The sequence below is a fragment of the Kryptolebias marmoratus genome, linkage group LG19 (assembly GCF_001649575.2).
Source record: "Kryptolebias marmoratus isolate JLee-2015 linkage group LG19, ASM164957v2, whole genome shotgun sequence".
In the NCBI taxonomy this organism is placed as follows: Eukaryota; Metazoa; Chordata; class Actinopteri; order Cyprinodontiformes; family Rivulidae; genus Kryptolebias; species Kryptolebias marmoratus.
The window spans coordinates 7,597,651-7,611,020 of record NC_051448.1 but is presented as its reverse complement, the minus strand read 5'-3'; the positions used below and the strand labels follow the sequence as shown (position 1 = coordinate 7,611,020).

Sequence of the window (13,370 nt, the reverse complement as noted above, 5' to 3'; positions counted from 1 at the left end):
TTAATTTATTGCTTAAAAATGTGATTTATTTGTCATGCTGATATGTTTTGAAATGCTCTTTAAAAGCAAATGAATGTGGTGAATGTTTAGAACATGACAGACAACATTAATTATTAATGACTTGGAACAAAAAGTTGATGACACGGACGTGAGATCTGAGGCGATATCTTCAGTTATTCAGTCTTACTGCTGTGGGACAGTAAATCTGAAAAACAGAAACATATAAATCATGTCAGGCCCACCTATGAATTAGGAGGATGCTTAATAAAGTAGTGACGGGCGCGCACACACACACGCACACACGTTAAATACGTCAGTGTTTTCCATGTAACTGCAGTTGACCAAAAGGGACAAACAGGCAAAATTTGCACATCAAGCTACACATAAACAACACATAAACGACACTAACGACACAGACTTTATGTTGCTTGGACATTAATTTAATGCAAACATTTGATGCATATTTAATGCCCTGACAGAGCATAAACAACAATTAAAGTATGTTGTTTTTGCATCAAAGCCATGTGTCTGAAGGCCGTTTGGAAGCCAGAAGAGTCTGTTTTATGATGAGCTTCATCACCAAAATAAAACCCTTAACCAAAGTCATAAGACAAGGCTTCTTTTACCATGACTGCTGTCTCACATGAAAAGGCTGAATGAGAGCAAATCTGGCCCTTAAATGGTTCCAAACTAACTCAGGTAAACGATGACAGGAGCGGGAAAAAAGCAAGGAAGTGGGGAAGGTTAGAAAAAGCAAGAAAACAACAGAAAACAGAGTCTTTACAGTGTTTAGTTTAAATTATTGTTACACTTGTCTTTGTAATAAGAGTGACATGCAGTAAAAAAAACTGGTTGGAAAAACAAGTGTCTGCAGGAACAGAGCAGACATTATATCTGTCTCTCTTACATAACTGTAGGTTTATATGTGTCTCTGTGCCAAGATGGAAAAATAAACGTGATAGTAGAGGTCTGACATTCTGGTAACAAAGTGTTATAGTTCGCTCCAGTGTCTGAGGTCTGGAGGTAGGTTACTTTCTAACCTATTTGTTTATTTATTTGACTAAAAATATCTCAATTTATATTAATACCACAACACAGAGGGGAGTTAAACTCATCTAGGTTTGTTGCGGTCATCGTTTTTGGGGCTGTCTGTTGCCCCGAGGGAGGAAAACAACAGCAGACGTGTTGTCGTCATGTGACCCCTGGAATGTGTAGGTTTATTTGCCCTCAAACAGCAGCGTCAACAGAGCGTCTCTCTGTCCCAGACCCAGAGTCCAACGTCTCCTTCCTTTAGGCAGGCAGATGGTTCATGTTTGTTTGCTGTTTCAGTTCGTGGTTACCTCACACACACACACACACACACACAGGCAGTCACACAAACATCTCGGGGTAAAGATGAATGGGACTCACACACATCTGAGAGGGGGAGAAGACAGATGGGGTGTGGGACAAAGCTTCCCTGTTCGGGAGGTTTAAACAGAAGCCGAAGGGCGAACTTGAGGCTTCAGCGGGTGTTTACTGACACATTTATCAGGATTTAATCAGACGACCAGCTCGTCAATTATTAAAGCTAAAGATCGGAGCCTTCAGGAAGAAACAAACGTGATCCTCAGCTTTGCAGAAGGCGATAATAACAGCATGTTTTATTTTTTATCCTGAAGAAAAGGTGAAGCCGGCGTGGGTCTGGCATAACAACAAACAAAAACTAAAACCCACTGAGAGAATGCATATCTCCCATCGCCTTTCATGCCAGAGATTTTAAACTAAAATCATCTCATGTTGAGAAACTATGTCTTTGTGAAGCTTTGAAATTATTATGGGCGGCCTAAAGCAAGATCACAAGATGTCAGGCTGAGAGAATATGGCTCACATTTTATGATCACTCTCTGAAAGTTTCAATAAAATCCATTTAGAGACAGAATGGACTCCGACTAGTTAAAGGCAAAACATTAAACAAAAATCTAGCGCTTAAAATATGCGTTGGGGATGAGTCTCAGCTACTACCACACCAAATTCCAGCTCAGTATCTATGAAATCAACTGACTTTTAGCAATTTTTGTGTTTTTTAAGGCAGCCTTTTTGAATCAGGTTGATTCCAAACATTAATCCTCTGTAGATAAAGAACCGGTGATTATTTTCTTCAGGTTTCATTAAAGCTTATCCAGTGGTTCATGAGATATTTTGCTAAAAGACACATGAAACACATGAGGCATAAGCATTATGAACTTTTTGCCTTCGGAGGTGGGCGATAACAACAGACAGGCAGAAAATGTGTCTAATTCCCAAACCTAAACCACCAGAAATAACAGATCTTGAGTCAGTCTTTTATGGTTGATGTTGTTATTTTTTAACTTTGAGGATTTGTGCTAAAATTCAAAATATACATTATATGTATGTACTGTACCGTCCTATCACGCGGGCCCAAAATGTCGTATTAAAGTGTAAAACTTACACCAACCTGGATCTCAGCTGACAGATTCTTGTCAAATGGAAACTTCTTTTTTTTTTTGATGCACGGAGACATTTGAACGCTCTGAAATGTCAGTGAGGAATATCTCCCCCATGCGGGTCGGATGGACATCTGTCCTCTGCCAGTCTAAGGTGGACTTGGACACTTTGTGTTAATTCTGTCAGCAAACAGCAACATTTAGGCCACTGCGCACAACAATCTTTGCTTTGGATTGCAAAAGCAACCCTGCTAAACCGTCCCCACGCAGGCTTGTTTGTTCCAAACAGTTTGAGATACAGGAATTAGGCTTTTATTCATTAACACTGACAGGTGGATTTTAGAGTTTTTTAGAATGTAAAACTCCGTACACCACAGCTTCATAGATCTCATCAGTAAAATATTCTGGTGTTTGTGTTTCCTCAGCGGCAGCCGGTTTGTGACCTTTCCCTCTCAGTCTTTGCGCTCCGTTTGATCTGGAGACAAATGAGGCGGTAAAAGGAAGCACACGGCTGCTGAGTGACCTCTTGTTCCACGACGTGTCATTTTTCACCAGGACGACTGACTCCTGCACGTGTGAGACGGTATGAGAATCTCTCCTCGGTTTGTTTATGTTCCTGTACATTCAGGTGCAGAGAGGCTGGATGTTTGACACAGCCAGTACTAAAAGTTATGTCTGTTTAACAGGAAATATATTGATCTGAATATAAGCAAAGGAATAGATTTCTGGAGGCACAAACAAGATGTAGGGACAAGTAATTATTATTATCACCAATGTTATTAGTAGTAGTAGGTTCACACTTTTGTCTTTCACTTATTCATGTTTAAGCACAAACTTTAAGCACAAACTGTACAACATGCTGTGATGATGAGAACTGGACAATAAATCGGTGAAAATGCAGATAAAGTAAAAAAAAACCCAACAAATCTTCAGAAAATCTGAAGAACCACTGATCAGCACCACGTTTAGATTAGTACTATGCAGTTGTGCCAAACATCCTGCATCATAAAATAAAACTGTTGTTGTTGATTTTAGTAACATAACTGTCACTGAGACAAAATTTTGCAGCAAAAAGTGTCCTAGTGTTACAATATGACCAAAACCAATAAAAAAGACTTACTAATTAAAAAAAGCACACATTCTTGTAAAATGTGTTGAATGAGAAATTAATTGTTAAAAAACAGTAATGGGAAAAAAAAGAAAAAAGATAAACTTGTTAAATCTTTGCCAGTGTTTTAGCAAACCACAGTTTGAAGATTGGAACAGTTAGACCACGCCCACTTTCGACATGCTAAAATCCAATTGGGTAGCTGTATGTGACGTCACATCCGCAGTCAAAAATAAAAACCAAAACAAACGCTTATGGAGGACGAAACTGCTCAAACACTTGAAGATGCTCATTCTAAGTTTAATAAGGGCAATTATCAGGAAGCGGAACAGCTTTACACAAAGTTTATAACTTCCTGTTTACAGTCCAGGTATTAATATTTGTTTTAAAATAAAAAGGTTAATAATAAGCTAACGTTTGGTGCTTTTAACTGCTTTTTGTTACCGATCAGATTAAGGGACTTGTCAACAGCTAGCTTATCATTTTATATTTCTCCTGGCCGTCATTTAAGTATTTATTATGAGGAAAAAAAACAGTTTTAATTGTTCTGTGTTTGTACAGGGAGTGCGAAGCTTTCGGGTTGGCTACAGCGTTTAACAACCGCGGACAGATAAAGTACTTCCGGGTGGATTTCCACGACGCTTTGGAGGACTACACGTCCGCCATTCAGGCTGACAGCCAGTTTGCAGTCCCTTTCTACAACAGGGGACTCATCCGCTATAGATTAGGTAAGAAGGGACACAATAAAACGTGAAATTATTCCGTCTTAAACTAGGCTATACTGTACAGAATAATCTACTTCCGGCCACGTCCTTCAAAATAAAAGGCTGATATGGATGTTAGTTGCTCTGCCAAATGTATTTGTTTCTTAACTAAGCTCATTAAGTCAATATGTACCACAAAATAAGTCGAGACATACCACTGAATCTAAACATATATGCATTTAAAGACATAAATAATGTATTATTTTGATAATAAAGAAAAATGATGTGATGGTCGTAGCAGGCATCACATCTCCTGTATGGCAGACTGTTTTTTTTTGTCATTTTAAAGAATGTAACTCTTTAGTGGGCACAGTTGAAAGACACTAGATGGAGCTCTCTTCATGCAATCAAATGCTCTACAGCTTTTGTGCTCATGAGAGCCACTGCTTTTTATCCCACAGATTACAGTCCCGAACTAATTATGTATTTAAAGTGTTTCTATTAACTTACAGGCTTTTTTGACGATGCCAAGAGCGATTTCCAACAAGCCCTGAGGCTCAATCCGGATTTTAAAGATGCTCAAGTGAGCCTGCAGCAGACGCTTCTGGACCAGCAGCAGAAGATTAACAGGGGATACTGATTCAGTCATTCGTCTACATGTGCTGCACATAATCAGGCCCCTCTGGCGCTCAGTGATCGTCAAAACACGTGGAGGATCTGAGTAGGCAGCTTGTGTCTCGCTCACCTGCAGAAATTATGCTGGATCACTACATTTTAAATTTACGATGAAATGGCTTTTAAAGAGCGCAGAATCGCGTCGTGATAAATACACTGTTTTACTACACTTTGTGCAAACATCTTCAACTTATTCTGTCTTTAAGTTCAGATTGTTTTTTGTGTTTTCATTTTGAGGTTTTATCGAATTGCCAGGTTGATTAGGGGATAATAGTTGTAGTGAAACTTCATCAGCCCTCCGGTCAAAGAAAATTCCAGAAAAAATATGCACTGTGTCCTTTAGCTTGGTTACAAGATGCCTTAAGAATAATAAAAATAATAATTTGCACTAAGAGTCAACAGTGATGGTTAAATTAAGCCATCAAACACAAATTCGGAATACAACAACTGCAAAGAAATGGTCCTTTCTGAATACCAAAGAAACGTTGGGTCTCTCTGATTGTGGAAGTGTCATTTTAATAAAAATATTTCTGCTCTATTTCTGTCACGTTCCTCTGAAAGATTTTAGAGACCCCTCTGAAGCTGAACTGTCTCCTTGAAAAGCCCAGACTTGAACTAAACAAGCTTCTGGGTTCATGTTCATGAGATTTTTTTGTCTTTACACACAAACGATTGAATAAATGAATGAATGAATATCTACCCTGAACTCAGTGTTTATGTTGAATATCTGCCATGAGCCAAGTTCAGGTAAATCTAAGTATAAAGTGGTTCTCTAACACACCGTCTGAAATGATTATGACGGGTCATACATTACATCAGAAGCAATGCATCCAAATATTACTTTCTGAGAATTTCAGTAAAATCTCTCCAGTGGTTTATGAGTTATTTTGCTAACAGACAGGGTTGGCATCAACAGTAAATGTACAAATTTAAGTAAAAATACTGCAGTTCTTAAACTTCTAAATTTTAGCTCAATATCTGTCAAACTGGCTGAGTTGTAGCCATTTCTATGTTTCCGAAGTTCAGTTGGCTATGGCGGCCATCTTGAATTGTGTTGCTTCTAAAAGGGAATCAGTGGTAGATGTTCCTCCAACGATTCCTTTCTGAGAGTTTCGTTAAAATCCGTCCTCTGGTTCATGAGCTGTTTTGCTAACGCTACAGACAAATGAACAGAGACACAGGTGATAATCAGATTAAAGCGGTTTTACAACCTTTTGGTACTTTTTACTCTGGAATATTTGTCACCGTTATATTCAAGGAAACTCCATCTGATAAAAACTACAAATGCAACAGATGATCCTGCATTTATTCAGCGAAGATGGTTTATGTTCAAGTATTCAGAACAAATCAATACAAAACTGTAGATCTGATCACACAAACAAAAGGTTTTCCAGTTATGACAGAAAGTTAGTGCCTCAAGGTTCACATTAACAACTGATAGATTTATTATTTGTATTATATTTAGATACTGCTACTTTCCTGCTCTGCATCGAGTTCATCAAAACGTTTTAAGCCTCATAAATTAAAGTTTTTCCAACTGGGAGTGGTTGAAGAAACCTAGCACATAAGTTTCACTTATTTAGGAGGATTCTTGTGATGATAAATCATAATCAGAAACTGACATACAGTATTAATGAGCAATCTTAGCTTTAAAATAAATAAATAAATGGATTTTAACTCAAGTGTTTCTACAACATGTTTGTCTGCAGTATCATAATAAAATGAACATAAAGTCTTTTAAAAAGACTAACATTAAATGATTTTATTACCCATCTGTGGTTCTTGTTTGTTGATTTAAACACATAAATTAGCCAGTTAGTTCTCAAAAAAAAAAAAAACTCCACAAGGTGTTAGGAATTACCTCTAGATTGCCTGTGTGGGCGCCATTAGCAGACATATAAAACAGGTGGTGAGGCTGCAGACAGACATCAGCTCCTTCCCCTTCAGAGCTGCTTCATCTGTGGAGCTGGTGAGGTTGGACCTTGGAGTTTCCCTCTGTTTGGATGTTTATGCACTGCAACATGCGGAAGCCTGAGAAAATGTAAGTTGGTGTTCTTGCTCTCTGTCTACTGTTTTCAACATGTTTTAATATTTAACTGTTTTGTTCAAGTTTGTTATGGACCTTGATGGCTGCAGTTTTTGTCCTGGGTCAAGCATGGCCAAATGTGAAGCTCAGTTCTCAGCCAAGTAAGCTTTTAAGTACTAAACTTTGTATATTTTTGACTAGTTGGGTTAGCTTTAACTTGCTGTCTTCTACTTGAAGCAGGCAGTGGTTTAAAGTCAGATTGTGCTGCTAACCTGATGAGGATTTCTTTGGATGAGGCTCTTGCAGTTGGAAATCAACTTGAAGTAGAAGCAATCAGTAAGTTAATAACCACTTTGCTTGCTATCTGGTCACTACTGGCTGAAGTCACAGATGACATGCACAGCTTTCATCTCTTCAGATGGTTCAAGACTTATTATGGTGACACCCAGTCTGGCTGCTCAGTGTGGCTACAGCATGGAGTCTGATCCATGGGGCAATACCAGAATCTACACCTCTCTGTTGGGTTGCTATGTGGATAACAAGGTATACTGGGCCCTAAAGGGGGCTTGCAGATTTGGAGTTGAATGACTCTTAAAGGCCACCAGTGACTATGCAGGGTTAAAGGATTCTGTCTTTTGCAGGACGACATGAGCTTTACTGTTGGCTTGAGGCTTAAAATATTCCATCACAGTCCAGCTGACGTGGCCAGTCATGATGTGTCGCAGACTTGCAGCTACACTCGCTGGGCTCCTAGAGAGATCCTCTGTGACAGGAACTACATGGAAGTGGGTTGCTCCTCCACTTGTAATGCATTTACACTGGCTTGCATACAGCAGAATGTTAATTTTATATTGTGTTGTAGGTGTCAACATACATGACTAAACGTCCCCAAGCTGAAGCCAAGAGTCAGGAAAAGGATGACTCCCAGATAAACGCTATTCCTGATGTACGTCTCCTAGTAGTTTTCTAACGTGGCTCCTCTTGGTTTGCAGTTATTGTGACGATATTCCCGTCCACAGGGTTCAAATGAAGAACGTGGAATCTGGAAGCTGACCTTCTTCACTCCTGAGCCTGTGTCAATGGTGCTGACAGAAGCTGAACAAGCTGGCTACAGTGCAATGACTACCCCTACTCGTCTGGTTGTGCGAAGCCCTTACAGTACCGCAGAGACTTATTCGGAGGATGTAAGTAGCCCATCATTTTGCCTTAAGTTCATTCCTGTAAATCCTAAAACTGAAATTGTGTTCAGGTTGCTGGGGTCCCCATGGAAGTCCTCAAAGTGAGCGTTTACCAGAAGTCTCCGCACGGCATCAATATTGTGAACTTGGCAGCTGCGTGCCCAACAGGTGAGCTGCTCAAACCTGGATTTTTGTAAAACTCAAAGTTTTCAAGTCAAACTAAACCAGTTATTTTTAACAGGTGGCGTTCTGTTCACTGAAAACCTCATCTCTTGGCACTTGCCTCGCCGTGTTACTCCTCTCCTGGATGGCAAAGTTAAAACTGTAGAAATGCACATGGGAATCAATGGGCAGAGGCTGGATAAGGCTCAGATGGCTGCGAGGGGGTACTCATTGACTACCACAGACTTCCATGTTGTTGTGGAGATCCCCATTGGCTCACCTGATGGCTACTACAAGGTTGGTGCAAGAACTAAGATGATTGAGACTCAAAACTAGAAGGACATGTTCTCTACTAATGGCATGTTCAATTGCAGAGCCATGCCCCAGACTTCCAGTATCACATCACCTACACTGTTGAGCCCATGCTTGAAATGCTGTGGCGGGCCGACAACACTCAAGATGACACCCGGTACAAGATATTGTTCCCTGTTACAACTCCACCAATGCCTCGTCCTCCCTACACTGAAGACCGTAAGTCCCTCTAACAACAAAGCTTTAACTCCTGAGGAGGAAATGCTGCAACTTGCTATTCTCTCAGGTACCGTTCTAGAGGAAAGGTATTTCACAGCTTATGTGGGAACCTTCCTTCATGATGTGCAGCTGAAGAACATCACATTTCCCAATGGCGTCTTCACTATTGAGGAGAGCAGTGCCAGAGGCTTCTTCATCCAGCAGCATGTTCTTTCAAATGGAACAAGTGTCTACTCTATACAAGTGGCCTTTGATTCTGAGGCTGTCCTAAAATATGTGAGTTTAAGGAAATGTCAAACCAGAACACAACTTAAAAATAATAAATAATGCCCTTTTTTCCACTTAAAGAATCCTGAGCCCTTGACGACAACCTACAGCCTCCCTGCAGTCTTTGGGTTTGTCATCCTGCCTGAAGAAACCCCATTTGCCTATGAAATGGACTTGGAGGTATCTCTTCAGGATGTCGGTAAGACTGGCTTACCTCCACTCAGTAATAATGTTCAATGACCAATTGCAGCCACTTAAGATGTGTGCCCCATTTTCCCCCCTCAGTGCTGCCCACACTTTCTGGCACCTGTGACCCAGACTACTTTCACATCACAGTGAAATATGGCAGCCAAGGCAACACATTCCAAACTCTGGTTGGCGCTCGAGACTTGACACCTGAACTGGCTAATGCTTACCAATTCCAAGAGAACAGCACACATTTCACAATCCAAGTGCCATATGCTGCTGAGGATGCCATCTTTGAGGTAAGTTGTGCAGTAACAATTTAAAAAAAAAAAAAACACCCCAAAAGCATTCACTGAATTTACTCTTTTTGCAGGTGATCACCACAGAGTCAATCAGGTCCAGACTCGACATGCTGCTGTGGGACTCTAAGAACAACTGGGTGCTCGGTGATCTTTACCTGGCTTGCTACTTCCCCTTGGCAACAACTAGTAAGATGCACAAAGTATTTCTGACACTTACTGAGTTGGGCCAGTTTCTTAATCCATCTATCTTTAGGGTGCTACTCCAATGGAACAATCTCTGCTTTGGCTGTGAAAGTGAGCTCTGTGCCCAACCTCAACCCAAGTTGGCTGACTTTAAAAGACCCGTCCTGCACCCCAGTCTCCAGCAATGATCGCTTTGCTCACTTCTCTTTCAGTGCTGATTCTTGTGGAACAACCAGAACTGTAAGTTTGCTCTCATGACTTCCCATTACATTTATTTTTTTGAAGGCTTTAATCTGTGGTTTTATTGTAGTTCTTCAGCAACTACATGCTGTATGAGAATGAGATTGGTCTGTACTACACCCGGGAAAAAGTACTGCCACGCACATCACCAATTGACCCTGAATACAGGTAGGTACATGACAGTATTTAACATAAAACTCCTTCTAAACGGAGGTTAAACTGACTACATTCTCTCTCAAGGCAAACCATCTCCTGCTACTACGTGGTCAATGACACTCAGACCATCGCATTTACTGCCAAACCAAGACGATATGAGCCAAAAGCAGAGATTGGCTCAGGGCTCATGGCTGTGCAGATGAGGCTGGCAACAGGTGAACTTTTTAGACCCTTATAAAATGACATCATGTTTGAGTGCTATGTTTAAGATGCTCATGGGATGTCTTGTTCCTAGATTCTTCATACAGGCAGTTCTATGAAGCTGAAGACTACCCAGTAGAGAAATATCTGAGGCAGCCTCTGTACTTCGAGGTGGAACTGGAATCAACTGACTCTCATTTGGAGCTGATCTTGGAAAACTGTTGGGCTAATCTTCAAGAAGATGGGACCTCTCTCCCCAGCTGGGACATCATCATCAATGGGTAATGCAATTTTTCATTTATTCTCAATGTGGTGAGCTCTGGGTCTGACTAACACCCTTCAATCCTAGTTGTGAAAACCCTGATGACGGCTACACCACAGCCTTCCATCCCGTTGAAATGGACGCCAGAGTCTCAGTTCCATCCCACGCCAAACACTTCTCCATGAAGATGTTCACCTTCCTTGAAGAGCAGAAGGTTCTGAAACACGAGGTAAAGGGTTGTCCAACTTTCACCTGACTGCAAACACTGAATCGGTGTTCTTGACTAATCTTTCTTCCCAAATGTACAGATGTATGTCCACTGCAATGTGGTGGTTTGTGACAAAACCAGCCCTGCAGAAGGCATCTGCCGAGGCCAGTGTGCTAAAAATCCCACTGGAATTAAAACTTCTGCACATCAGGGAATGAAAAGGGGTGAGTATCTGAATCTTGTGTTCATATTTACATCAACAAAGACTGACTCATGTCTTATGCTTTACAGCACAAAGCACCCCAACCCACCAAAAGCAGATCTCCTCTGGACCTATTATGTTGAACAGTAAATTTCAATAAACTTTCTTAACGATTTCTGTCTCAGCTTATCTGTTTGACCTCCAATGGTTCAGTTGTGTACCTGGTGACACTTGTATGGTTTAAATCTGTAGTGAAAATGGTTGGTTCTGGGTAAAAGTGACCAAAATCCTATTTACAAAGTTACTCAAGTCAACTTGGGGTTTTGAAAGACTTGATTTAAAAATGGCTGCTTGCTTTGTGGGGAAGCAAAGCATTGCAGTTAAAAATTCAAACCTTTTTGGTCAAACTTAAATTTCAGTGCCTAAACTTGAGTCTAAAGAATCCTTATGACATGAAGGATGACTTATCTAAACCAGACCACTGCTGGGAAATCTCACTAACCAGGTTTTGATGGCATTTATAGAAACTTCATTTCACACTGAAAATGGGTAAGGCTTGTTAGGAAACTAAATGACTCTAAAAACTAGGCTTAATTTCCCAGATGGTAACTTGAGGAACCTGCTTAACTTTAAGGGACATTTGGCTTTGACAAACTAAACTCACAGCAGCCACATCTTGTTCAAAGTTTAACCTGCAGTCAGAGGATGACTAACACTGACCTCTACAACTGTTTTCTGCCCCATTAAACCTAACTGAAATATAAAATGCTTTGACATCTAAAAGACTTATTGGGGGAGGGTTAAATTGATCAAATGTACTTGTTTCCAGGCATGTTGAAGTGTTTCATGACTGCAAATGAAGTAAAGGGTTCATGATTCTACACCAAAAATTAAAGAGATTCTAAGATGAAAACTGCAGCTCAAATGTCAACTCTGTAATCAATGTAAAGAAATGCTAATTTGGCATCATCTGAGCCATTTTTTAGCTACAAACCAAACAAGTGTCTCTAAAACAAGGCAAGTTTTAAAGGAAAAGTAATTTCTCCAAATGGTTGCCAATACTCTCCTGCTGGCAAGTTCAGAAAAATTAAGAGTAATTCTGCTTTAAGATGTTGACTGGCTGCAGCAAACAAGTGTTGAACAGCAGCATGATGGAGATTGAAGACTACAAAAGCTGAAAGTGTTTAAAGGTTCTTAGTCCAATATTACAGCTCATCTATTTTCATATACTGATGCTGCCAGTCTCTGTTATTGGAAGCTTTTTTTAAATTACAGCCAAAATAAAAACAAGATAAATCAACCCATTGTCACACCCAACTCATCTCACACTTTGTTTTAATATATAGACTGTTTCCTGGAAAGACACCAACCTAAACATAGGATTACTTTCAGGAACAAATGTTTGTCTGAACAGTATTTTGCCCATGGCCTCATTACAGCACATTCACATCCATTTGACAGAAAACACCTCATTGGCAATTAGCTCTAGCTTTATTATTTCTACTTCATAAGTGATAAAACTTGTCATTTGAATAAGAGTCATTTTGGGTTTTCTATTCACCGTTACCTTGTGAAGAGCAAATAAACATTTAGTTTTGACAAAGTACTTTGTGCTGGTTACACTTGGTATTTTATGTGGATAGTTGCATACCTTCCATGCATGTGTATATATGCTCACTGGTCACTTTATTAGCTACATTTGTTAACACAAATGGCTAATCAGCCAATCACGTGGCAGCAACTCAATGCCTTTAGGCATGTAGACGTGGTGAAGACGACTTGCTGAAGTTCAGAATGGGGAATAGAGGAGATTTAAGTAACTGAGGTGTGGTTGTTGATGCCAGACAGGCTGGTCTGAGTGTTTCAGAAACTGTTGATCTGCTGGGATTTTTATATACAACCATCTAGGGTTTTCAGAGAATGGTCCAATAAAGAGAAAATGTCCAGTGAGCAGCATTTGTGCACTTGTTCATAACAGAGGAGAATAGAAAGACTGGTTTGAGATGACAAAAAAGGCAACAGTAGTTCAAATAAACAAGGTCTGCAGAATACCATCTCTGAACAGATGTTCAGCCTTGAAGCAGATGGACTGCAGAAGATCACACAAGCTGCCACTCCTGTCAGCTAAGACCAGGAAACTGAGGCCACAGTTCACATGGACTCACCAAAACTGAATAAGAGACTGGAAAAATATTCTCTGGTCTGATGAGTTTGGATTCACTGAAGTCCAACAGTCTTCACAGCCACCGATCCAACTGAGCACCTTTGGGATGTGGTGGAACAAAAGATTCACATCACAGACGTGTCCTTTTTTTTTTTTTTTTTTTTTTTT

At 40.2% G+C, this 13,370-nt stretch overlaps 2 protein-coding genes across 3 annotated transcripts; both read left to right on the top strand.

The window, feature by feature from the left end:
* The first annotated feature begins 3,764 nt into the window (after positions 1 to 3,764).
* ttc32 (tetratricopeptide repeat domain 32) lies at positions 3,765 to 5,640 on the top strand. The gene is made up of 3 exons (XM_017411844.3): positions 3,765 to 3,925; positions 4,117 to 4,283; positions 4,772 to 5,640. Exons 1-3 carry the CDS (start codon positions 3,810 to 3,812, stop codon positions 4,897 to 4,899), a joined length of 411 nt encoding a protein of 136 aa, XP_017267333.1. The 5' UTR covers positions 3,765 to 3,809; the 3' UTR covers positions 4,900 to 5,640.
* Positions 5,641 to 6,856: 1,216 nt separating this feature from the next.
* zpax1 (zona pellucida protein AX 1) lies at positions 6,857 to 11,212 on the top strand. 2 transcript variants are annotated; one of them, XM_017411808.3, is made up of 21 exons: positions 6,857 to 6,975; positions 7,045 to 7,121; positions 7,201 to 7,296; positions 7,379 to 7,503; positions 7,602 to 7,745; positions 7,823 to 7,906; positions 7,980 to 8,144; positions 8,210 to 8,306; positions 8,380 to 8,597; positions 8,675 to 8,831; positions 8,899 to 9,107; positions 9,180 to 9,297; positions 9,384 to 9,583; positions 9,658 to 9,772; positions 9,840 to 10,009; positions 10,080 to 10,177; positions 10,250 to 10,380; positions 10,461 to 10,647; positions 10,716 to 10,857; positions 10,937 to 11,060; positions 11,128 to 11,212. In XM_017411808.3, the coding sequence occupies exons 1-21, from the start codon at positions 6,938 to 6,940 to the stop codon at positions 11,196 to 11,198; spliced, it is 2,766 nt and encodes a 921-aa protein (XP_017267297.1). In that variant the 5' UTR covers positions 6,857 to 6,937; the 3' UTR covers positions 11,199 to 11,212. The 2 variants fall into 2 exon arrangements, with proteins under 2 accessions (XP_017267297.1, XP_017267296.1); XM_017411807.3 differs by having other exon boundaries at positions 7,198 to 7,296.
* Positions 11,213 to 13,370: the final 2,158 nt, after the last annotated feature.